Source organism: Pseudophryne corroboree, chromosome 9 (assembly GCF_028390025.1).
Source record: "Pseudophryne corroboree isolate aPseCor3 chromosome 9, aPseCor3.hap2, whole genome shotgun sequence".
Taxonomy (NCBI): domain Eukaryota; kingdom Metazoa; phylum Chordata; class Amphibia; order Anura; family Myobatrachidae; genus Pseudophryne; species Pseudophryne corroboree.
In genome coordinates, this window is record NC_086452.1 from 317,761,145 (window position 1) to 317,788,455 (window position 27,311).

The 27,311-nt window shown below is 47.1% G+C and overlaps 1 protein-coding gene across 1 annotated transcript in view; it reads left to right on the top strand.

Moving 5' to 3' along the window:
* Nucleotides 1-20,488: 20,488 nt before the first annotated feature.
* Nucleotides 20,489-27,311, top strand: part of PMM1 (phosphomannomutase 1) — a 103,301-nt gene continuing 96,478 nt past the window's right edge. Inside the window, exon 1 of the mRNA XM_063940461.1 lies at nucleotides 20,489-20,624. Within this exon, the coding sequence (XP_063796531.1) occupies nucleotides 20,544-20,624 (81 nt within the window). The 5' untranslated portion in view covers nucleotides 20,489-20,543. The remainder of the gene's footprint in view (nucleotides 20,625-27,311) is intronic.

The following is a 27,311-nucleotide window of genomic DNA, read 5'->3' on the forward strand; positions in this document are numbered from 1 at the left end:
CAACCTTATTTTCTTTCAGTACTGTACTATAGGACTGAAATAGTCATGATTGCTGGAAACATTTAAGGTTGTGTACAATGTTTTGTGGCCAACCTGGAAAAAAACTACAGAATTAGCCACTCAAATTACTGCATTTCTGCATCTTAGTGCTTTTAATATATTTTTAATCTTATTATCATATTTAACAGATTCTTAATAGACCAAATTTACTTTTAATAATTGCTAACGCTGCTGGGCCTGCATTGCTACCTCTGGGGGTGGCTTCAAGTAATTCAACTTATAGGCTTTGGAGTTTTTTAGATGTTGGTTTCTAGACTCTATCTGCCATTGCTTATAATGTGCTATACTATGATACAAATGCTACTGTAGCTAATGTTATAATGTGCAAAACCCATAAAGTATGTCCAACTGGAAGCAGTGCAGAGTCTGCAGTGGTAGCAGTCCACATTTTACACTAGAAAAGAATAATGGAGGAATTATTGCTAAAGTAGTTGTAGCAGTACTTAAAATGGGTTGGTATGAGTAATTGGCGGACGAGATCTCGGCGGTCAGCATCCCGACGTTAGGATCCCGGCCGCAGAATGGGAAACAAGCACAATGAAGTCCCTTGCGGGCTCACTGCACTTGCCACGCTGCGGGCTCGATGGCAAGCTGCGCTCGCCACAGGTTCTATTCCATTCTCCTGACCGCCGGTCACATAACTACATCCCCTTAAAATAGGTGGTGTTACATAAAATATGTGGGTTTAATAATCATGAGTTCCTCTGAATATTTTAATCCCATCCTGACAACTGAACATAGTGACCTACTTCTTAGGCTATAATTGGTTCTAATACTCACTTCACCAGGGTCACTGTATAAGCCGCAATGGGGCAACCACTGAAGTCAGTGATTATTTGCTCTCTGCTAAAGCACTATGTAATATGGAATGTATGTATGTGTGTGTATGTATGTATATTTTCGGTCACATTATTATGACCACCTCCTACATTTGATGTCAGCAGTGCGTAGTCCATGCGCTGGCCTGGTGGGTATATAAGGTGTGTGATAGGCCGTCTGCACACATATCCAACGTCTCCTATAAAGGTGCGTGAGGTTTAACAGACTATAGTGGAGCAGCTCACTGTGAAAATGTACCTGTGCCAAACTACCAGCACCTTATTGAGTCACTCCTAGCCCGTCTAGCTACTGTCCGTGATACACACGGCAGTTAATCTGGCTATTAGCTTGTGGTCATAATAATGTGACTTGACCAGGTATGTGTACTGTAATATATAGCAGGGATGAGACTAATTATTTGCCAGTGTTTCCAGGAAAGCGTACATAGGGCCTAATTCAGATCTGATCGCAGCACTGCAGGGGGGGGGGGGGGGGGGGCGCATGTGCAGAGAGAGTTGGATTTGGGTGTTGTGTGTTCAAATTGAAATCTAAATTGCAGTGTAAAAATAAAGCAGCCATTATTTACCCTGCAGAGAAACAAAATAACCCACCCAAATCTAATTCTCTCTGCCCATGTTATATCTGCCCCACCTGCAGTGCGCATGGTTTTTGTCCATTAGCTAACAAATTTGCTGATGCGGTCAGATTTGAATTAGGCCCATAGTTAATAGTCCTGTTAAAAACCATTCTCTTTAAATGACAGAAGTATGGCTAGTCTTTTGCTTGGCATTATTGTCAGGGTCTGTTCAGGAAGCCCATGTCCTTGTGCGAAAAGTGTCCATTTTATATTGTATAATAAAATGACTGAATCTGTAAAGTACATGCAATGCAAAGATGTACCTATGCAATGGGAACAATATGTACTATTAAATCTTATACAATATTCTCATCCATATCTTATTTGGGGGAGGCATTTGATATGCCAGCTGTCGGGATCCCGGCGCTCACCATACCGACGCTGGAATCCTAACAGCCAGCATACCGACAACTATTCACCGTGCCTGCAAGGGGCTCTTTTGCGCTCACCCTGCGTGCCGGCGGTCGGGATCCCAAGCACCAGCATAACATACTACACCCCTTATTTGGTATCTAGGTTCAAATTGTAGGTTTTAAACTACTTTTATGTATGATACATTTGTTTTGGAGGTATAAATTATAAAGGACATATCCTGGGTTGAAAATTATGATGGATCTTGGTGCCATAAGGACAGGATTCAGTAGCAAAAAGAAGTACTAATGCCCTGTATAAGTCATTGGTGCGGCCTCATCTAGAATACAATGTTCAGTTCTGGTGGTCTTATCTCCAGAAGGATATAAATACATTAGAGACTGTACAAAGAAGGGCAACTAAATGGTGCATGGCCTACATCACAAAACTTACCTATTGGATGCTAGTAGGACACATGCTTCATCACCCCGGCCAGTGTGATCTTTCTCTACATGCTCTGCCAGGATGTCATTTTATTAGAGCTGGACAGTGAGCAAGAACTACAGGCACCTCTGTCAACATGTCTGTATCTAATGCACATACGTGGGCAGGGAGACCTCCTAAAGCCTTTCCTATTTGAAAAGGAAGCTTTGTGGAGCTGGCTCTGATATTGGGCCTAATTCAGAGTTGACCACAGCAATACATTTGTTAGCAGTTGGGCAAAACAATGTGCACTGCAGGGGAGGCAGATATAACATGTGCAGAGAGTTAGATTTGGGTGGGGTGTGTTCAAACTGAAATCTAAATTGTAGTGTAAAAATAAAGCAGCCATTATTTACCCTGCACAGAATCAAAATAACCCACCCAAATCTAACTCTCTGCACATGTTATATCTGCCCCTCCCCTGCAGTGCACATGGTTTTGCCCAACTGCTAACACATTTGCTAGTAGTACCCTACTTTCTTGTTAACACACTCTCATCCATCATCTAGGAAAAATATTCTTTTAGCAGAAAAAAACACAGGCAGCAATGTGGACTGACTCTTAGTACAAAAATGGAAGTTCTATGTGGTATAATAGTACAGTGTAGTGATATAAACATAACATAACCAAAAAATAACTAATTGTGATACATTGCACTTAGGGTTGCCACCTCATGCATCATCGATTCATGGAGATCCACCCCCCTAATTCAAACCCCCCCACCACCACCACCACAATGCGGCACCAAGCACTGTTCATGTAAATAAAATGATGTACCATGTTTATAAAATATTTTACTTACAATCTAAATGGAACAGTGTATCTATATAAATAGGAATATAATAGTCGCCACTTGGACAAAGTACAGGCATTTGGTGCCTTAAAACTAGATTGTGTGAAAAAGGGAAGAACCATGGAAGTGTAAGTGTTGCACACAACCTAATCAATATCAAGCTTCAACAGGTTAAACAAACAAATGCTCTACTAAAAGGTGTCTGTTAGTGATTACAAAATATACATATATCTATATATAACTTGAACCTCTATTTGTTTCATGTATGCTCATTATATTATAAATATATGTGTGACATGCCTGTGAGCTCTCGTTGCTCTTCTCACATGGGCTGGGCTGGCGTTACTTCACCACTGCAGCCCGGGGAAACGCTGAGGAAGAGCTGCCGTTGGCAGAGTCGAGGCAGCTTCAGCTCAGTCTGCGGTCCGCAGGTGCAGCCCGTGGAAACACTGAGGAAGAGCTGTCGATGGCAGCGTCAAGGCAGCTTTGGCTCAGTCTGCAGGCGCAGCCCGGGGAAACGCTGAGGAAGAGCTGTCGATGGCAGCTTCGGCTCAGTCTGCGGTCCGCAGGTGCAGCCTGGGGAAACGCTGAGGAAGAGCTGCCGATGGCAGCTTCGGCTCAGTCTGGGCTGAATACAGTCTCGCGATATTTGATGTCATCATCTCGCGAGACAGTCACTGTAGTTCACCGAGTTACTCGGCTGCCAAGGAGCAATACTGGTGCTCGCAGGGTCCCCTTATTCCTGCAGAATCCTGGAATCCGGGTGAAGGGAAAAGCTTCCTGGAGGGTTGCCACCAAATCCTGAAGAATCCAGGAAATCAGGGAGAGGTGGCAGCCCTAATTGCACTACACGCTGTAGAACAAATTGGTCTTTTATATAGCTGATAATAAAAAAAAATCTTGTAATAGGTAGCTGTCAATCAAGAGCACAGTAGTGTGATATTTAGGGGTCAATTAGTGAGTTGGCATTGTACTGGCGTGGAAACATCGCCAACGGACCTCAACTCGTGGTCCAATCTTGCCGTAAACTGGTGGCTACTATAAGAGGACCTTATCCAAGGATTTAGTTTGGGGCACAGAAGGGAAAGGGGGAACATGATAGAAACAGGACATGCACTGAAACTGGAGCGAGGTAGGTTCAAAGGAAAAATGACTTAACAACTATCCTTTCTGTGAAGTAATTGTTTTATGAAGTGGAATAGCCTTCCATCAGAGGTGGTAGATGCAAAAACAGTAGAGCAATTTAAACATGCATAGGCATAAGGATATCCTTACGATGAAGTAATGGTACATGCACACTAGGCAATATATTTTCTCTTAACGTCCTAAGTGGATGCTGGGACTCCGTAAGGACCATGGGGAATAGCGGCTCCGCAGGAGACTGGGCACAAAAGTAAAAGCTTGAACTAGCTGGTGTGCACTGGCTCCTCCCCCTATGACCCTCCTCCAAGCCTCAGTTAGATTTTTGTGCCCGAACGAGAAGGGTGCATGCTAGGTGGCTCTCCTGAGCTGCTTAGAGTAAAAGTTTATTTTAGGTTTTTTATTTTCAGTGAGTCCTGCTGGCAACAGGCTCACTGCATCGTGGGACTAAGGGGAGAAGAAACGAACTCACCTGCGTGCAGAGTGGATTGGGTTTCTTAGGCTACTGGACATTAGCTCCAGAGGGACGATCACAGGTTCAGCCTGGATGGGTCCCGGAGCCACGCCGCCGGCCCCCTTACAGAGCCAGAAGAACGAAGAGGTCAGGTGAAATCGGCGGCAGAAGACGTTCCTGTCTTCAACTAAGGTAGCGCACAGCACTGCAGCTGTGCGCCATTGCTCTCAGCACACTTCACACTCCGGTCACTGAGGGTGCAGGGTGCTGGGGGGGAGCGCCCTGAGACGCAATAAAAACAGAAATACCTTAGGATGGCAAAAGAAATACATCACATATAGCTCCTGGGCTATATGGATGTATTTAACCCCTGCCAGTTTTCCAGAAAAAAGCGGGAGATAAGGCCGTCGTGAAGGGGCGAAGCCTATCTCCTCAGCACACAAGCGCCATTTTCCCTCACAGTTCCGCTGGAAGGACGGCTCCCTGACTCTCCCCTGCAGTCCCTACAGAATCAGGGTAAAAACGAGAGAGGGGGGGCACTATTGGCAGCTAAATTATAAACAGCAGCTATAAAAGGGAGTAACACTTATATAAGGTTATCCCTATATGTATGTATGTATATATATATATATATATATATATATATATATATATATATATATATATAGCGCTATGGTGTGTGCTGGCAAACTCTCCCTCTGTCTCCCCAAAGGGCTAGTGGGGTCCTGTCCTCTATCAGAGCATTCCCTGTGTGTGTGCTGGGTGTCGGTACGATTGTGTCGACATGTATGAGGAGGAAAATGATGTGGAAGCAGAGCAATTGCCTGTATTAGTGATGTCACCCCCTAGGGAGTCGACACCTGACTGGATGGTTGTATTTAAAGAACTACGTGACAATGTCAGCACTTTACAAAAAACTGTTGACGACATGAGACAGCCGACAAATCAATTAGTGCCTGTCCAGGCGTCTCAGACACCGTCAGGGGCGATAAAACGCCCGTTACCTCAGTGGGTCGACACAGACCCAGACACGGATACTGAGTCCAGTGTCGACGGTGAGGAGACAAACGTAATGTCCAGTAGGGCCACACGTTACATGATCACGGCAATGAAGGAGGCATTGAACATTTCTGACACTACAAGTACCATAAAGAAGGGTATTATGTGGGGAGTGAAAAAACTACCAGTAGCTTTTCCTGAGTCAGATGAATTAAATGAGGTGTGTGATAAAGCGTGGGTTTCCCCCGATAAAAAAGTGCTAATTTCTAATAAATTATTGGCACTATACCCTTTCCCGCCAGAGGTTAGGGCGCGTTGGGAAACACCCCCTAGAGTAGATAAAGCGCTCGCACGTTTATCTAAACAAGTAGCGTTACCGTCTCCTGATACGGCCGCCCTCAAAGAACCAGCGGATAGAAGGCTGGAAAATATCCTGAAGGGTATATACACACATACTGGTGTTATTCTGCGACCAGCAATCGCATCAGCCTGGATGTGCAGTGCTGGAGTGGCGTGGTCGGATTCCCTGTCTGAAAATATTGATACCCTGGATAGGGACAGTATATTACTAACTATAGAGCATTTGAAGGATGCATTACTATATATGCGTGATGCACAGAGGGATATTTGCACCCTGGCATCAAGAGTGAGTGCTATGTCCATTTCTGCCAGAAGAGCGTTATGGACGCGACAGTGGTCAGGGGATGCGGATTCCAAACGACATATGGAAGTATTGCCGTTTAAAGGGGAGGAGTTATTTGGGGCCGGTCTATCGGACCTGGTGGCCACGGCAACGGCCGGAAAGTCCACCTTTTTACCCCAGGTCACCTCTCAGCAGAAAAAGACACCGTCTTTTCAAACTCAGTCCTTTCGTTCCCATAAGTACAGGCGGGCAAAAGGCCACTCATTTCTGCCCCGGGGCAGAGGAAGAAGAAAAAGACTGCACCAGGCAGCCTCTTCCCAGGAGCAGAAGCCCTCCTCTGCTTCTGCCAAGTCTTCAGCATGACGCTGGGGCTTTACAAGCGGACTCTGACACGGTGGGGGCCCGTCTCAAAAATTTCAACGCGCAGTGGGCTCACTCGCAAGTGGACCCCTGGATTCTGCAGGTAGTATCACAGGGGTACAAACTGGAATTCGAGACGTCTCCCCCTCGCCGGTTCCTGAAGTCTGCTCTACCAAAGTCTCCCTCCGACAGGGAGGCAGTTTTGGAAGCCATTCACAAGCTGTATTCCCAGCAGGTGATAATCAAGGTACCTCTCCTACAACAGGGAAAGGGGTATTATTCCACGCTGTTTGTGGTACCGAAGCCAGACGGCTCGGTGAGACCAATTTTAAATCTAAAATCCTTGAACACTTACATAAAGAGGTTCAAATTCAAGATGGAGTCACTCAGAGCAGTGATAGCAAACCTGGAAGAAGGGGACTATATGGTGTCTCTGGACATCAGAGATGCTTATCTCCACGTCCCAATCTACCCTTCTCACCAAGGGTACCTCAGGTTTGTAGTACAAAACTGTCATCAGTTTCAGACGCTGCCGTTTGGATTGTCCACGGCACCTCGGGTCTTTACCAAGGTAATGGCCGAAATGATGATTCTTCTTCGAAGAAAAGGCGTTTTAATTATCCCTTACTTGGACGATCTCCTGATAAGGGCAAGGTCCAGGGAACAGTTAGAAGTCGGAGTAGGACTATCTCAGTTAGTGTTACGTCAGCACGGGTGGATTCTAAATATTCCAAAATCGCAGCTGATTCCAACGACACATCTCCTGTTCCTAGGAATGATTCTGGACACAGTCCAGAAAAAGGTGTTTCTCCCAGAGGAGAAGGCCAGGGAGTTATCCGAGCTAGTCAGGAATCTCCTAAAACCAGGCCAGGTGTCAGTGCATCAGTGCACGAGGGTCCTGGGAAAAATGGTGGCTTCTTACGAAGCGATTCCATTCGGAAGATTCCATGCAAGAACGTTTCAGTGGGATCTTCTGGACAAATGGTCCGGATCGCATCTTCAGATGCATCAGCGGATAACCCTGTCGCCAAGGACAAGGGTGTCTCTTCTGTGGTGGCTGCAGAGTGCTCATCTACTAGAGGGCCGCAGATTCGGCATTCAGGATTGGATCCTGGTGACCACAGATGCCAGCCTGAGAGGCTGGGGAGCAGTCACACAGGGACAAAATTTCCAGGGCTTGTGGTCAAGCATGGAAACATCTCTTCATATAAACATTCTGGAACTAAGGGCCATTTACAATGCCCTAAGTCAAGCAAAACCCCTGCTTCAGGGTCAGGCGGTATTGATCCAATCGGACAACATCACGTCAGTCGCCCACGTAAACAGACAGGGCGGCACGAGAAGCAGGAGGGCGATGGCAGAAGCTGCAAGGATTCTTCGCTGGGCGGAGAATCATGTGATAGCACTGTCAGCAGTGTTCATTCCGGGAGTGGACAACTGGGAAGCGGACTTCCTCAGCAGACACGACCTTCACCCGGGGGAGTGGGGACTTCATCCAGAAGTCTTCCAAGAGATGGTAAACCGTTGGGAAAAACCAAAAGGTGGACATGATGGCGTCCCGTCTCAACAAAAAACTAGACAGATATTGCGCCAGGTCAAGGGACCCTCAGGCAATAGCGGTGGACGCTCTGGTAACACCATGGGTGTACCAGTCAGTGTATGTGTTCCCTCCTCTGCCTCTCATACCAAAAGTACTGAGAATCATAAAAAGGAGAGGAGTAAGAACTATACTCGTGGTTCCGGATTGGCCAAGAAGGACTTGGTACCCGGAACTTCAAGAGATGCTCACGGAGGACCCGTGGCCTCTACCTCTAAGAAAGGACCTGCTCCAGCAGGGACCTTATCTGTTCCAAGACTTACCGCGGCTGCGTTTGACGGCATGGCGGTTGAACGCCGGATCCTGAAGGAAAAAGGCATTCCAGAAGAAGTCATCCCTACCCTGATAAAGGCCAGGAAGGATGTAACCGCGAAACATTATCACCGCATTTGGCGAAAATATGTTGCGTGGTGTGAGGCCAAAGAGGCCCCTACAGAGGAATTTCAACTGGGTCGCTTCCTACATTTCCTGCAAACAGGACTGTCTATGGGCCTAAAATTAGGGTCTATTAAGGTTCAAATTTCGGCCCTGTCGATTTTCTTCCAAAAAGAACTGGCTTCAGTGCCTGAAGTCCAGACGTTTGTCAAAGGGGTACTGCATATACAGCCTCCTTTTGTGCCCCCGGTGGCACCTTGGGATCTCAATGTGGTTTTGGGGTTCCTAAAATCACATTGGTTTGAACCACTCACCACTGTGGAATTAAAATATCTCACATGGAAGGTGGTAATGCTGTTAGCCCTGGCTTCAGCCAGGCGTGTCTCAGAATTGGCGGCTTTATCTTATAAAAGCCCTTACCTGATTTTTCACACGGATAGGGCAGAATTGAGGACTCGTCCTCAATTTCTCCCAAAGGTGGTTTCAGCGTTTCACGTGAACCAGCCTATTGTGGTGCCTGCGGCTACTAGGGACTTGGAGGACTCCAAGTTACTGGACGTAGTCAGGGCCCTGAAAATATATATTTCCAGGACGGCTGGAGTCAGGAAATCTGACTCGCTGTTTATCCTGTATGCACCCAACAAGCTGGGTGCTCCTGCTTCTAAGCAGACGATTGCTCGTTGGATTTGTAGTACAATTCAGCTTGCACATTCTGTGGCAGGCCTGCCACAGCCAAAATCTGTAAAAGCCCATTCCACAAGGAAGGTGGGCTCATCTTGGGCGGCTGCCCGAGGGGTCTCGGCTTTACAACTTTGCCGAGCAGCTACTTGGTCAGGGGCAAACACGTTTGCTAAATTCTACAAATTTGATACCCTGGCTGAGGAGGACCTGGAGTTCTCTCATTCGGTGCTGCAGAGTCATCCGCACTCTCCCGCCCGTTTGGGAGCTTTGGTATAATCCCCATGGTCCTTACGGAGTCCCAGCATCCACTTAGGACGTTAGAGAAAATAAGAATTTACTTCCCGATAATTCTATTTCTCATAGTCCGTAGTGGATGCTGGGCGCCCATCCCAAGTGCGGATTGTCTGCAATACTTGTATATAGTTATTGTTACAAAATTCGGGTTATTATTGTTGTGAGCCATCTTTTCAGAGGCTCCTTCGTTTATCATACTGTTAACTGGGTTCAGATCACAGCTTGTACGGTGTGATTGGTGTGGCTGGTATGAGTCTTACCCGGGATTCAATATCCTTCCTTATTATGTACGCTCGTCCGGGCACAGTATCCTAACTGAGGCTTGGAGGAGGGTCATAGGGGGAGGAGCCAGTGCACACCAGCTAGTTCAAGCTTTTACTTTTGTGCCCAGTCTCCTGCGGAGCCGCTATTCCCCATGGTCCTTACGGAGTCCCAGCATCCACTACGGACTATGAGAAATAGAATTATCGGTAAGTAAATTCTTATTTTAAATGATATCGCTCATTTTCACCCTTTTGAGCAATATCGTTTGTAATATCGCCCAGTGTACGCTACAAACGAATGATGCGTGCACACGAGGGGCATTAGCAACAGCCTCCGTCGCCTATACATGCAGCTTAATTTGGAGTTCTTGTCCAAAACTTCATGTATGGGCCGGTGGCAGTGTGACATCACTGAACAATATCGTTAGTGATAACGTACAGTTTGTACGCACTATGTCGGCCGCCCGGGAGGATAGGGAAAACACTAGGCGATATCGCTCATGGAGCGCATCGTCAAGTGTGTACCCACACATCTTAAGGATCAAAAGGCACTAGCACAGCCAGGGGGGGGGTTCCGAGTCTCTGGAAACCCCTCCCCCCCTGTCCACTGATCCATCACGCAGCTGGCGATATATGGTGTATACATATATTTTTCTCCTTCGTCCTAGAGGATGCTGGGGACTCAAAAAGGACCATGGGGTATAGAGGGGATCCGCAGGAGACTCTAAATGGGTGTGAACTGGCTCTTCCCTCTATGCCCCTCCTCCAGACCTCAGTTAGATTCTGTGCCCAGAGAGACTGGACACACACTAGGGGAGCTCTACTGAGTTTCTCTAGAAAAGACTCTCTGTTAGGTTTATTTTCAGGGAGCACTGCTGGCAACAGGCTCCCTGCTTCGTGGGACTGAGGGGAGAGAAGCAGACCTACTTCTGTGAGTTAAAGGCTCTGCTTCTTAGGCTACTGGACACCATTAGCTCCAGAGGGTCTGATCACTTGGTATAGCCTAGCTGCTCATTCCTGGAGCCGCGCCGCCATCTCCCTCACAGAGCCAGAAGAGAGAAGCCGGGTAAGTAACCGAAGCAAAAAAGACTTCAGTGAAGGCGGCAGAAGACATCAGTCTCGGAGGTACCACGCAGCGGTCGCGCTACGCGCCATTGCTCCCGCTCCCAAACGGCACTACACGGGTGCAGGGTGCAGGGGGGGGCGCCCTGGGCAGCAATAAAACCTCTTTTAAGATCTGGCACAGAGGTATACAGTGCGCATGCACTGTATACAGATTACAGACCCCCACCAATATAAAAATAAGCGGGACACAAGCGCGCCATTTAGGGGGCGGGGCTTCGTCCTTCCAGCTCTTATCAGCACCATCTTTTCTCTTCGCAGCAAGCTGCAGAGACGCTGGTCCTGGCCCTTCACTTCTGTCACAAGTAACAGGGTGCAAAAAACGGTGGGCACAGCATATTTGGTGTTGGAAAAAAAAAAAAAAAAAATATATATATATATATATATATATATATATATATATATATAGCGCTGCAAGGTCTGGGGCATTGTATATTCCTTCAGACCGGGTGAGGCACTGGGTGTGAGCTGGCAAACTCCATCTATGTCTCTCTGAAGGGCCTTACTGTGGGTCTGTTCCCTATAGCCCAGTGTGATAGTGGGTGTCGGTACGCGTGTGTCGACATGTCTGAGGCTGAATGCTCTTCCCAGGAGGAGGCTGATGTGGGTGCAGAACAGAATGTGGGAGTGACTCTGTCGGCACCGCCGACTGCTGATTGGGTAGATATGTGGAGTGTCTTAAATCGGAGTCTCAGAACCAAGCATGGAGACAATCCATGGAAGATGTTTTGTCACAACTCAGACCTCCTCAGGATCACAGAAATTTTCGTTTACCCAGATAGCAGACACAGATACCGACATGGATTCGGCCTCCAGTGTCGACTATGGTGATGCCAGGTTGAATCCTAAACTGGCTAAGAGCATTCAGTACATGATTGTGGCAATAAAAGAGGTGTTCCATATCACGGAAGACCCTGCTGTTACTGAGACAAGGGTCTGTATGTTTAAAGGAAAGAAAACTCCGGTAACGTTTCCTCCCTCTCTTGAACTGAATACTCTTTTTGAAAAGGCGCTGGAAATTCCTGACAAAAAGTTGCTGATTCCCAAGAGAATTATTATGGCATACCCGTTTCCCTCTGAGGACAGGAAAAAGTGGGAGTCGACCCCCAATGTAGACAAGGCTCTAGCACGGCTGTCCAAGAAGGTGGCGCTCCCGTCCCCTGACACGGCGGCCCTAAAGGATCCTGCGGATCGTAAGCAGGAAACTACCTTGAAATCTATTTATGTCACTATGGGTACACTGCTCAGACCTGCAGTGGCATCATCATGGGTGAGCAGTGCAATTGAAAAGTGGGCAGATAATTTATTATCTGACTTGGACACTGTCGAAGTCAAAAAAAATATTACATGAAGAGAACATACAAACTACACACATATGAGTCGCTATACTTGCAAATACGCGCAGCGAGCACAGCAATATATGGTAACACACGCATTTACACGGACATGCCACAGAGATGGATTCGGCACTTATTTCATGCAGTACATAATTGTGGTGGTATCAAGCGCCAGACATCATGATGATTTAGAATTGTATATGATGGAGTGGTGTCATGTATGTGTATTATTTGAACGAAACAAGATAGACCGGTCATGTTTACTATTGAAACGACCAGATTAATGTGTGGATTCATTTGATACTTGTTATTAAATTGTAGGACATTGCAACACAGAATTATGATTAAATGTATAAAAGCTAAAATCACTTTTATTAGAACAATAGATATTCCAAACAGGTAATGAACAGGAAACTCAGACCAGCCCTTTGGATGTCTTCAAGGCTGAACCTGATTAGCATATACAAAGGGACTGGTGACTCACCGTGAATCCCTCACCCAAAAACTAGATAACACTTATTGATCACACAGGAGCTCAGTGGCTTTTTGGTCTCAGAGGATGATGGACTTGCTGCCAGATCAGTTCCTGTATTTATTTACAAAGAGAGAGAGACATAAAATGCATTGGAGGGAATGGTAATTGTATCGCTGGCCTGTAACTGAAACTGTATGTAATGGCATGTAACTGTATGTAACTATATGTTTTAACTGCTTACTGTGTGAGTGTAACCATGTAACTATAGGTATACTGTACTTTGTAATATATATTGAATCCATATCCTTTTTAATAACAAATATATACATCAATGAGCTTTGGAACTCAGATAATGTGTGGGTGTATTGTTTTCTCTTATGGGATGCAGTGTTTTGCGATGTATAGCGCACATTCATGGGATATGGTAATAAGAGGTGCAGGCATTTACAATATATATTAGAGCAGGCATTTTAAATATTTGTGAGAAATTAATTTGGCATTCACAGACACCCTGGATAGGGATAGCGTTCTTTTGACGCTGGGTCATATCAGGGACGCTGCAGTCTATCTAAGGGAGGCTGCGAGAGATATTGGGATCAAGGGCCAATGCCATGGCAATCTCGGCTAGGAGAGCATTACGGACTCATCAATGGAATGGTGATGCTGACTCTAAGAGGGCTATGGTGTTTTGTTTTGGTGAGGGCCTCGCGGACCTGGTATCTACAGCTACCGCGTGTAAGGCATCTTTTCTATCTTTTGTCCCTCCACAGCAAAAGAAAACGCCTCAGTATCAGATGCAGTCCTTTCGGTCTAGTAAATTCAAAAAAGGACGAGGGTCCTCCTTCCTTGCTGCTAGAGGTAAGAGAAGGGGAAAAAGATCACCGGTTGTGGCCATCTCCCAGGAGCAGAAGTCCTCCCCGGCTTCTGCCAAGTCCACCGCATGACGCTGGGGCTCCGCTGCGGGAGTCCGCACCGGTGGGGGCACGTCTTCAGCTCTTCAGTTGGGTCTGGGCTCACTCAGGCCTGGATCCTTGGGTGCTGGAAATTGTGGCCCAAGGATACAAACTGGAGTTTCAAGACGTGCCCCCCCCACTGATTTTTTTCAAATCGGCCTTGCCAGCATCTCTTCTGGAAAGAGAAGTGGTGTGCGCTGCAATACAAAGGCTGTGTCAACGGCAAGTCATTGTCACGGTACCCCCGTCACAACGGGGAGAAGGGTTTTATTCAAGCCTGTTCGTGGTCCTGAAGCCGGATGGCTCGGTCATACCGATTCTGAACTTAAAATCCCTAAATCTATATTTGAAAAGATTCAAATTCAAGATGGAATCTCTCCGAGCAGTTATTTCCAGTCTGGAAGGGGGGGATTTTATGGTGTCAGTCGACATAAAGGATGCTTACCTACATGTCCCCATATATCCTCCTCATCAGACTTACCTGAGGTTTGCTGTTCAGGATTGTCATTACCAATTTCAGACGTTGCCGTTTGGTCTTTCCACGGCCCCGAGGATTTTCACCAAAGTAATGGCAGAAATGATGGTGCTCCTGCGCAAGCAGGGTGTCACAATTATCCCGTACTTGGACGATCTCCTGATAAAGGCGAGATCAAAGGAGCAGTTACTAAAAAAAGTTGCGCTCTCCCTGGCAGTTCTGCAGCAACATGGTTGGCTCCTAAATTTGCCAAAGTCGCAGTTGATTCCGACAACATGGCTGTCGTTCTTGGGCATGATTCTGGACACAGAACTACAGAGAATTTTTCTCCAGATGGAAAAAGCTCTGGAAATACAGAACATGGTCAAGGAGATTCATCAATGCACTCGGGTGCTGGGGAAGATGGTGGCGGCCTACGAGGCAATCCCGTTTGGCAGGTTCCATGCCAGGGTTTTTCAGTGGGACCTGTTGGACAAGTGGTCCGGGTCTCACCTACACATGCACCGGAAGATAAGCCTATGTCCCAGGGCCAGGATTTCTCTCCTGTGGTGACTCCAAAGTTCTCACCTTCTAGAGGGTCGCAGGTTCGGGATCCAAGATTGGTTCCTAGTAACCACGGATGCAAGTCTCCGAGGTTGGGGAGCAGTCACACAGGGACAAAATTTCCAGGGAAAATGGTCAAGCCAGGAGGCTTGTCTGCACATAAACATTCTGGAATTAAGGGCCATCTACAACGGCCTTCTACAAACAGAACATCTTCTTCGCGGCCTGCCCGTCCTGATTCAGTCGGACAACATAACAGCAGTGGCGCACATAAACCGCCAGGGCGGAACAAGGAGCAGGGCGGCGATGGCGGAGCCCACAAAAGTTCTTTGCTGTGCGGAAAAACAGGCAAGTGCTCTGTCGGCGGTCTTCATTCCAGGCGTGGATAACTGGGAAGCAGACTTCCTCAGCAGACACGATCTCCATCCAGGAGAGTGGGGTCTTCATCAAGAGGTCTTTGCAGAAGTGACAAGTCGTCGGGGAATTCCTCAAATAGACATGATGGCGTCTCGCCTCAACAAGAAACTTCAGACATATTGTTCCAGGTCGAGGGACCCTCAAGCAGTAGCAGTGGACGCCGTAGTGACACCGTGGGTGTATCAGTCGGTCTATGTGTTCCCTCCACTTCCACTCATCCCAAAGGTGATACGGATCATAAGAAGAACAAGGGTTCAGGTGATACTCGTTGTTCCAGATTGGCCACGGAGGGCCTGGTATACGGATCTTCAGGAATTACTCATAGAAGATCCCTGGCCTCTTCCTCTAAGAGAGGATCTGTTACAGCAAGGGCCGTGCGTGTTCCAAGACTTACCGCCGTTGCGTTTGATGGCGTGGCGGTTGAATGCAAAATCCTAGCGCAAAAGGGTATTCCCGGTGAGGTCATCCCCACTCTACTGAAAGCTAGGAAGGAGGCAACGGCGAAGCATTACCACCGTATATGGATAAAATATGTGTCTTGGTGTGAATCCAAGAAGGCTCCTACGGAAGAATTTCAGCTGGGTCGGTTTCTCCATTTTTTACAAGCAGGTGTGGATGCGGGCCTGAAGTTAGGCTCCATTAAAGTGCAGATTTCGGCCTTATCAATTTTCTTTCAAAGGGAATTGGCCTCTCTTCCAGAAGTACAGACTTTTGTGAAAGGCGTGCTGCACATCCAACCTCCATTTGTGGCACCATGGGACCTTAACGTGGTGTTACAGTTCCTTATGTCACATTGGTTTGAACCTTTACAAACGGTTGAGTTGAAATTTCTCACTTGGAAAGTGGTCATGCTATTGGCCTTGGCGTCCGCAAGGCGGGTGTCGGAATTGGCGGCTTTGTCTCACAAAAAGCCCCTATTTGATTTTCCACGGGGATAGAGCGGAGTTGAGAACTCGTCAACAATTTCTACCAAAGGTGGTTTCTTCGTTTCACATGAACCAACCTATTGTGGTACCTGTGGCTACTGAAGCCTAGGCTGATTCAAAGTCTCTCGATGTGGTCAGAGCTTTGAAAATGTATGTAGCCAGAACGGCTCGTATTAGGAAAACGGAGGCTCTGTTTGTCCTGTACGCTTCCAACAAGATTGGGGCTCCTGCTTCTAAGCAGACTATTGCGCGCTTGATCTGTAATACGATTCAGCATGCTCATTCTACGGCTGGATTGCCGTTACCAAAATCAGTGAAGGCCCATTCTACCAGGAAGGTGGGCTCATCTTGAGCGGCTGCCCGGGGAGTCTCAGTGCTACAACTTTGCAGAGCAGCTACTTGGTCGGGTTCAAACACTTTTGCGAAATTCTACAAGTTTGATACCCTGGCTGATGAGGACCTCATGTTTGCTCAATCGGTGCTGCAGAGTCATCCGCACTCTCCCGCCCGGTCTGGAGCTTTGGTATAAACCCCATGATCCTTTAATACCTACCGGTAAATCCTTTTCTCTTAGGGCCTAATTCTGAGTTGATCGCAGCAGCAAATTTTTTAGCAGTTGGGCAAAACCATGTGCACTGCAGGGGGGACAGATATAACATGTGCAGAGAGAGTTAGATATGGGTGGGGTGTATTCAAACTGAAATCTAAATTGCAGTGTAAAAATAAAGCAGACAGTATTTACCCTGCACAGAAACGAAATAACCCACCCAAATCTAACTCTCTCTGCAAATGTTTTATTTGCCCCCCCTGCAGTGCACATGGTTTTGCCCAATTGCTAACAAACTTGGTGCTGCAATCAACTCAGAATTACCCCCTTAGTCCGTAGAGGATGCTGGGCGCCCGTCCCCGTGCGGACTCTATCTGCAGTACTTGTTCATAGTTATTGCTTTTGTTACACAAAGGTTGTGTTTTGGTTTCGATCAGCCTGTTGCTGATTTTTTGTACGGTGTGTTGTGGTGTGAGCTGGTATGTATCTCACCCTTGGTTAACAAAATTCCTTTCCCTCGAAATGTCCGTCTCCCTGGGCACAGTTCCTGTAACTGAGGTCTGGAGGAGGGGCATAGAGGGAGGAGCCAGTTCACACCCATTTAGAGTCTTGAAGTGCCCATGTCTCCTGCGGATCCCATCTATACCCCATGGTCCTTTTGGAGTCCCCAGCATCCTCTACGGACTAAGAGAAAAGGATTTGCCGGTAGGTATTAAAATCCTATTTTTTCTTTATTAGCTGGGGCTCAGGTAACTGCGGCGCCGAGCAAGGTCCGTGGTGCTCGGCGGTGTTACAGCAGCAGCGGCTCCTAGCCTCCATTTTGCTAGGGCTGCTGCCGGGAGCGTGACCGCGTTGCTTCTGTTCAGGAGGGAGGAGGGGTGCTGTCCATCTCTCTGTCTGGGGAGAGGAGGGGGGTGCTGTTTGTGGAGGTAAGGGCGGTGCTGTCTGTCTGTGGAGGGTGTTGGTTGCTGGGTACTCTGCAGTCCCAGTGTGTGTGTGTGTGGGGGGGGGGGGGGCGGGGATGGGCACGACAACAGTCTGTCCCCATTTTGGTAATAGACATACTGTGGGTGGTAGATATATATATATATATATATATATTTATTTTTTATTTCACACATGCGGAAACCCCCCATCCCAAATCCTGCGTTTGCCCCTGAAAAGGGCTGAGGTTAAAAAAATGCCGAGTACATGGACTAAGGGGGTCTTATCTGCCGTCAAATTCTATGTTAATTTGACCTGTTGTGACCATTGACCAGAAATATGAATAAGTACTTTAATGGTTTGAGTAATGTTTTGGAATTTTTTATTTTATTTTTAGGTTATAGTTCTTCTTAATACACCTGATGCTTCAATCTAGTTTGGTAAGTGAGAATTATTAAATTAGATGTTTTATCCAATATAAGGATTTGACTTAAGGTGTATACACACTAGTCGATGTTGAGCTCAAAGTAGCTAACTTTTGGTGTTTTGTGCTACTTTGAGCTCAAAACCTCCTAATGTGTATGGCCGGGCGGTGAGCATAGTTGCCAATTCAGCTTATAACAAGCGGAATTGGGCTTGTTTTTTTTTTCTGGTTGCTTATTTTTTTGGGTGGTTGCTTGTTTTTGGGCTTATAATTTTTGTTTTTTGCTGCTTGATTTTGGGCTTCTTTTGTTTTTAGGTATCACTGACACCGACTTTCAGAGATAATTAGTCATTCATCCATATAACACAGATCCTCACACAGACATACTGTAGGTGAGACGTTGTGGATGAATAGAGTCTTAAAGAAATGATGATGAGTCATTCATTATGTCTATTGTTGCAGATTGCCGGTTGTGTGTATTCAGTAGGGCTAATTTGTTTTTAACAATGACAACAACAAAGACACTGACCAGACACACAACAGTGAAGCAATTCAGGACCACTTTATGTGGTATTCTTTATGTCAGATATGGTTTAAGACGCTTGGGTATTTGTTGCAAGGATTTTAAACAAACTACCAATATGCTTCAGCGCTTCAACTCAGGGATGTATAACATGGAAGCTTCTATAGACGATGGAGACAGCTCAGATTAATTTGCTTATATCCATTTTACATAAAACCTTTGTAATTCAGTGTGCCGTGTACTTAGCCTCACAGTATGCCATCTGCAATGCAGTTTACTTCACAGGGTAAGTATGGTATGCTGGCGGTCGGGCTCCCGGCGCCCAGCATACTGGCGCCGGGAGCCCGACCGCCGGCATACCGACAGTGTGTCAAGCGCAAATGAGCCCCTTGCGGGCTCGCTGCGGGCACGGTGGCGCGGCACGCTATTTTATTCTCCCTTTAGGGGGGTCGTGGACCCCCATGAGGGAGAATAAGTGTCGGTATGCCGGGTGTCGGGATTCCGGCGCCGGTATACTGTGCGCCGGGATCCCGACAGCCGGCATACTGAAGACCACCCTACTTCACACAGTGTGCCATGCACTTTACCTCGCAGTATGCCATCTGCAATGCACTTTACTTTGCACAGTGTGCCATGCACTTTACCTCACAGTGTGCCATCTGCAATGCACTTTACCTCTCAGTAATTCCTTTGTTATTTGAATTTAGTTACTATTTAATATTTATATATGCATTTATTATTTTTAATTGTCTTAATAATACAAAAATGTTACCTACAATGTTTTAATAATAAAGTACTTTTATTTTGTTACCTTGATTTGGCCTCTTTATTTATTTAATAGAAGTACAAAGTTGGATGTTGTAAGATTATTTGTTTTATCTTTCCATAGAATAACTATTTCACAGTGAATACAAATGACCACAGATACAGTATATACAGTTGCCAATTTTCACTTGAGATTTTTCTTTAGAGGAAACATGAAAGTTTAATATCTTAAATTCACAACTCTAACTATAATATTTATACAAATTCCAGTATTCTTTAAAAGCCAGTTTTGTGCTGATAAATATCATTGTAAAGACCTTAAAGGCAGATTGTATAAATCATTATATGTATTTTAATAAGACAAACAATAATGTTTATTTTTTTATTAAAAACAAAACAAAACTTGAGTTGGGCTTTTTTGGGGCTTTTTAGGATTGGTTTGGGCTTGTTTTGGGCTTATTTTTCAGTCATTGGTTGCTTGTTTTTCATTTCAGAGTTGGCAACACTGGCGGTGAGCACTGCTGCGCGCTTCCGCATCATTGCTGGCCACTGCTGTCCGTCAGACAGTTTTACCAGCCGAGTGAACCACTTTCCACAGTCTCCTACTGTGGAAAGTGGTTTATTCCCCCGTGAACATCGCTGGGCTTGGTGAAAATCGCTCAGTGTGTATGCACAGAGCGATTTTCCTGCCAGTGATGTTCACATCATCGCTATGCAACCACACTGGGCAAAAACAGCCAGTGTGTATGCAACTTTACTGAGACAAAGTTGATTGTGACCGTTTTTGTTAAACTTATAGATCTTCATTTATCTTGTAGGTTTTTCTCAGTGCATACTATTGTTTATCAGCATCCTGAATAATGACTGCTCTTTGCATCAGCTTCCTCTTGTTGAGCTCTCAGGTTACATACAGTAGGTGCAGGTTCACAGTCCTTTCCCTCAGCGACCTTTAACCCACTTGGCTTTAGTGTTATTGTAACATGCTGCAGGAAGCAGTCTGTGGTACGTGATGAGTCTGTCTTGTTTATCACAACCAGCTGACTACGTGTCTACTGTTTAATTGGCTAGCAAAGCTGCCACACCTCCCTTTGACCCGAACCAGCCCCCTACCCACCCTACTTCCATTCATTGCACAGGCAACCGCCTCTGCAGATGGAGTTGCAATGGCAGAGACAGAGATCCAAAAACAAAGAGACATACTGTGTCTTTTTGATGTGGATGGGACATTAACCCCAGCACGAAAGGTATGAAAAAACCCGCTGCATGCTTCAACTGTCTCAGTATCTCACATGCATTTTCAGTACATGTTTATGTGTTTATCGACATCCAGAATATTATTCTAAATGAGTGTTGTTTCTTATACTTGCAAGGAATGTTATTTTCTTGTACACATTTGTTTAATACAATCTGACATATCAATGCATATTTTTCAACTATTTAATGGGCTTTTACACTTGTACTAAGCCTTGGAGAGAGATAAAGTGGACGGGGATGAAGTACCAATCGGCTCCTGATATTTTTGAAACACGGCCTGTAACGTGACAATTAGGAGCTGTTTGGTTGGTACTTTATCTCCATCCACTTTATCTCTCTCCAAGGCTTCGTACATAGACCCCTAAATCCCTTCTCTTTCAAAAGCATTTAGAGGGGGGTCTCTTCTGTGGCGATCACTTATCGCGTCACCCTCTCTGTATCAGTCAAAGTCCAGCGCAGCTGCTCTAATTACAGAGTTAAAGCTGCTGTGTTGGATTTCACCTGATAGTAAGAGAAACAAATACTTACTAGTGTTTTGGGGTCCTGTGTACATAGGACTTCATTCAGCTTCAGTAGCAGTTTTGCTAAAAAAGCAAAAACTGCTACTGATAAAATCGCATGCTGGGGGCCGCCTTGCACGGGGCAAGGTAACCCAGCATGCTGGGATATGTAGTTCTACATCAGTCGTACAGATTTCTTACCTCCGATATAGATGACAACAAATGCGCTGTTATATTTCCCATATCTATAAAAAGAAATAACCCTATTAATCCTAATCAGATTTAATATATTTTGCTGTAAGCATCATACATCCGTATGGCTTAGGGCCTGGTTCAGAGATGATGCAGCTTGTACATTAGCTATGTCTTTGGATGCAGCTGTTGTACAAAAACATGCCAATGCTTCACAAGGCTGCATGTGTAAATTGGCTTCTCCTGATTGGATGCTTGTGTGATCCGCTGCTGTGCCTGAAGATGCAGCATAGGATCATTGTGTGAACATCGGCCATCTGAGTAACCCTCAGGTTACATAGGATGGTCTGGCTGTTCACGCTGCTGAGGCCAGGAAATCTGTATCTGATGCAGACCATGGGCTCACGACGGCCAGAAAACGGGGGCCACTTGCCCGTTTTCATGAACGTTGGCCAGCTTCATCCACCCACAAACACCCACAGTATGCAAGGACATAGGACCTGTTATGCACAACGGGTTCTGCACATGCACAGCCACCCCCCATGTACATTTCTGAAGCAGGCCCGTAGTTCAGATTGCAATGAGTGCAGCCCATGACTTTTATTAATAGCAAGTCTCAGAAGAATTAAGAGTTTGGGAACACTGATAAGATCACTGCTACTTTCAGGCATGACTTCGATGTGCCAGAATGCAAGTCCAGTTCTAGATACCAAACCTGTTCAACACAATGGGCCTGATTCTGAGTTGGATGCTGCAGCATCCAGTCTTGTGTCTCCGATTTTGTTAAAATACTGCTATAAGCCTTTCCCCTGTATACAGCCGAGATCTAAATGTTGTAAGGACTGAGACGCCCACTTTAGATGCTGTATTCTAAATCTGTAGATGCTTAAATACTGATGGGCAGGGACTGACTAGCAACTCTCAGCCTGGGGGGCAGACACAAGCAAGTGGCCCAGCTTTTCACAGGGAACGCAATGCAAAAATTGGCGTGACAATAATGTTGGGGGCTCCACTTCACTCTGGTGCACTCCTCACCTCTGCCCTCTCTGTGTCTCTCCTTTTAGTCATAGACTTCCTGGATCTGGGTGTCCGGATCAGACTGTCAGCCTGAGTAGGCTTCAGCTTACACAGGCTGGCCGGTACATACAACCATCACGATCATCATCAGACTGCGCATGTGTTGCGATCACAATGCGCTCTGATCCTGCTCGCAATGAGAGTTTCAAGAAAGTGACCATTTGGAGGTGTTAATGAGATGTTTACAGGGAGTAGCGGTAAAAACGCAGGCCCACATACAGTTTCTTTCTCTAGCCTGTTCTTTTCACCTTTTAAACATCACCACAGTAAGACTCTTCCTCAACTTTGATGTTACCAAAATTCTTGTGCCCGCTTTCATTGTATCACACGGACTACTGCACCTCCTTCAGTCTGACCTTCCTCTTACACATTTCTCATCCAGCAGTAATGTTGCTGCCAGATCTGCCTCTCCTTTACCAATAGAGGGCCTAATTCAGAGATGTACATAAAACCAATGTTTATGCCCATCTCCGATGTTTTTAGAACTGTGCATGCACATAAGCTGCACTGCATATATGCAGATCTGGGGCTGCGATTGTTGCCATACTGCTACTGGTGTTTGGGGGCAACAGGCACCATTCCAGAAAATGGGGACATGTTGACCCCATTTTCTGGACGTGCTAAAGCCAGTGTCTCCAGTGAGATTTTCCTGGACATCCCAATAACCCTCAGCTTACTCAGATTACCGATGCTCACACAGATGTTTCGATGCAGCATCCTTGGATGCAGCAGTGGATCACAGAAGCCAGCAGGGAGCGTCTCAAGAAGCCTCCTGTGGCTTTTTCATATTTTATATAAAACAGAAAGACTTGTTTTATGTGCGCTAACAATAATGTACTGCAAATCTGTGTGTATGTAGTAAATAAAACAGAGCGGATTTTGATCAAAACATTTAAGCTTGCAGCCCACATCAGTGGACCTCAAATTTCTGCAAGTCCCTAAAAGCAATAGGCAAATTGAATCAAAACAGGAAAGAAATATGCTCCGTGCATATTTCAGCACAGTCACTGCATGGCAATGTTGTACTGGGGCATGAAGGGCAGTAGTATGGTCCCCTTGAGAGAGAGAGATATATATATATATATATATATATATATATATATACACACACATACTGCAGGTGTATGTATGATACTGTACCAGCAATGCATACCTCCCAACTTTTGAGAGGCAGAAGGAGTGACTCCTGCGCGGTGTAGCCGTGCCTGCCTGGAAATGGGTGTGTGGCCTCGCAATAAAGCCTCTATCGTGAGACACGCCCCCATTCCACGTCACTATGGGGGCATTGCCAGCGCTCTGTGAGCTGCTGGCATGTCCCCCTGTCCCTTTTGTCTCCGTAAACAGACTCTGTATGCATGCGCACAGCGTCTATTCACCGCTGCTCTGCTAAGCAGAGCAGCCAGTGACCGAGTCTCCCAAGTGCCCCCCCTCTCATGGGACACTGCGGCCAGTAGGTGCAACAGCGGGACAATCTAAAAAAAATCGACAGTTGGGAGGTATGAGCAGTACCCTGTAGAAAATACACAACAGTCCTGTGCAGTGTAATATAACATTTTAAATAATAATAATATATAATTCAAGTGCACAGTCTGGAACCTGATCCCTAGAAGAGTGATGGGCCCTCAGGCAGTGGGACCCATTGGGGGTTTCCTCTGTACCCCTGCAGGCCAGTCCAACACTGGACAGAGGAGCTGTCCTAACTATGTCCATTTCTAAATCACGTCAAGATTCCTATTCAAACTGATCACAGTCACTTGCAAAGAGCTCTCTCCTAAGTGCTGGGCAACACATAGCGTCCCGCTGAACAGGGCCCGCTTGGCCAGTAGGGGGGATTTGTGTGCACATGGATCCTGTCCTGCGGGATCCCGCAGAACAGGATCCGGCCAGTGACACAGGATTTCAGTGCTGCTGGAACACATACATTGAAATGTATGTGTTCACTATTAAATCCCGCCGTCCTGTCATCCGACCCTACAGCAGCATGCTGCGGTCGGATCCGGCGGCGGCAGGACTGCCGCACATGTGTGGGCCGCCCTATGTGCAGGCTCATCCCGGCCAAGCGGGTCCTGCTGAACAGGACTCGCTTGGCCGCTATGTGTGGCCACAGCCTTAATCCTTATCCTCTAACTCTTTCCACTTTACCAATGACTGACACTTAGGGATGGCCTTTCTATGGTCGATATATATAAACCATGAATGGTTTTGATCCAATCAGTGGCGGATCCAGGGGGGGGGCACTCGGGCCCGTGCCCCCCCTGTCATTTGTGGCAGCATCCGCATCCACACTGATTAGCTGCCCCCAGTGGCGGATCCAGGGGAGGGGCACTCGGGCCCGTGCCCCCCCTGTCATTTGTGGCAGCATCCGCATCCACACTGATTAGCTGCCCCCAGCTGCTGCGCTGCCCGCTGTAGTGTACAGTATATTAGTAGCGCTGCGCCCGGCTCCTTCCCCGCCGGAGGCAGCGCTGCTAATATAGATCACAGGCACAGCAGGCAGCGCTGGGCAATCTGTGTCTGTGAGTCTCTCCTCCGTGTGCTGCTGGGCTCTGCTCCGCCCCCCCTCCTCCTGCTCTGTACACTGACTTCCGAGTACAGGAGAGACGGCTGTTGCTGCTGCTGCTTAACACAGCAAGTGAAGTCTCTTCCTTCGTCCCTCCCACCCCTCGAGCAAGTGCTGCTTATATTGTAGGTACAGTATGTGCTGCTAATTACTACTTATTTCAGTAAAACATTAAGAAATACTTTTCTTGTGTTTGGAAATTCTGGACTTTCTCTCTGTGACTTTTTAGATAAACTACTAGTGCAGAGATTTTGTAAAAAAACAAACCCCAAAACTGCATATACATTTATGTAATGTCCCCTGTAAATTGAATACATAAGATTGTGTGTAAATATTCTTCTGCTATGGTATAAAACTATATGTATATTTGGAGTATTACTGTCTGGTGTAATGTGACTGCAGACGCTACCATGCGGTGTAATGTAACTAATGGACGCTAATGTGCGGTGTAATGTGACTGCAGACGCTACCATGCGGTGTAATGTAACTGGCGGACGTTACCGTGCGGTGTAATGTAACTGGCGGACGTTACCGTGCAGTGTAATGTAACTGGCGGAAGCTACCGTGCTGTGTAATGTGACTGGCGGATGCTACCGTGCGGTGTAATGTAACTGGCGGAAGCTACCGTGCGGTGTAATGTAACTGGCGGATGCTACCGTGCGGTGTAATGTAACTGGCGGATGCTACCGTGCGGTGTAATGTGACTGGCGGAAGCTACCGTGCGGTGTAATGTAACTGGCGGATGCTACCGTGCGGTGTAATGTAACTGGCGGATGCTACCGTGCGGTGTAATGTGACTGGCGGATGCTACCGTGCGGTGTAATGTGACTGGCGGAAGCTACCGTGCGGTGTAATGTGACTGGTGGACGCTACCGTGCGGTGTAATGTGACTGGCGGACGCTACAGTGCGGTGTAATGTGACTGGCGGACGCTACCGTGCGGTGTAATGTGACTGGCGGACGCTACCGTGCGGTGTAATGTGACTGGCGGACGCTACCGTGCGGTGTAATGTGACTGGCGGACGCTACCGTGCGGTGTAATGTGACTGGCGGACGCTACCGTGCGGTGTAATGTGACTGGCGGACGCTACCGTGCGGTGTAATGTGACTGGTGGACGCTACCGTGCGGTGTAATGTGACTGGCGGACGCTACCGTGCGGTGTAATGTGACTGGTGGACGCTACCGTGCTGTGTAATGTAACTGTGCAGTGTAATGTGGCTAACGGAGGGGGGCATTTCTTTTTCTGGCAGAGGGCACCAAAATGTCTGGTTGCCGCTCTGGCAGTGGCGTAACTAGCAGTATGTGAATTATGGGAGGGGGGAGAGGCAGCATTCATTTCAAAACATGACAAGGGGGGGGGGCGCCGTTGCGGTTACTTGCACACAGCGCTGAAAAGTCTAGTTACGGCACTGATTTGTGGCCCCTCCCGTCCCCCCCGCTTGTGTCACTGAGACATGCTGCCGCTCAGTCCGGCGGCAGCGTGTCTCAGCTGTCAGGAGGAGAGCGCGGCTATCTGGCGGCGTGTTGCGGACTTCAAACCAGTCGCCGGTTCGTGAGCCAATCAGAGCTCGCGGACCGGCAGCCAATCAGGAGCCGCCGGTCCGCGAGCTCTGATTGGCTCACGAACCGGCGGCTAGTTTGAAGTCCTACATGCCGCCGCCACCGGCGTCAGGCATAGCCGCGCTCTCCTTCTGACACCCTCAGAGGCGGGCAGATAAGCAGCAGCAGCAGCGGTAAGCAGCTGCAGCACTGCTGTTGGGGCAATTGTTTACCTGGCACTGTGGGGGCAATTGTTTACCTGGCACTGTGAGGGCAATTGTTTACCTGGCACTGTGGGGGCAATTGTTTACCTGGCACTGTGGGGGCAATTGTTTACCTGGCACTGTGGGGGCAATTGTTTACCTGGCACTGTGGGGGCAATTGTTTACCTGGCACTGTGGGGGCAATTGTTTACCTGGCACTGTGGGGGCAATTGTTTACCTGGCACTGTGGGGGCAATTGTTTACCTGGCACTGTGGGGGCATTTGTATACCTGACACTGTGGGGGCATTTGTATACCTGGCACTGTAGGGGCATTTTTGGATCTGGCACTGTGGGGGCATTTTTGGATCTGGCACTGTGGGGGCATTTTTGGATCTGGCACTGTGGGGGCAATTGTGGATCTGGCACTGTGGGTGCAATTGTGGATCTGGCACTGTGGGTGCAATTGTGGATTTGGCACTGCACTATTGGGGGCATATGTCTGTGTATCACGTCTCATTTTAATTGGCCACACTCACTAAATGACCGCGGGCATTACTACAGGCAACATTACTACTGGGGGCAATACGGGCATTGCATAAGGGGCA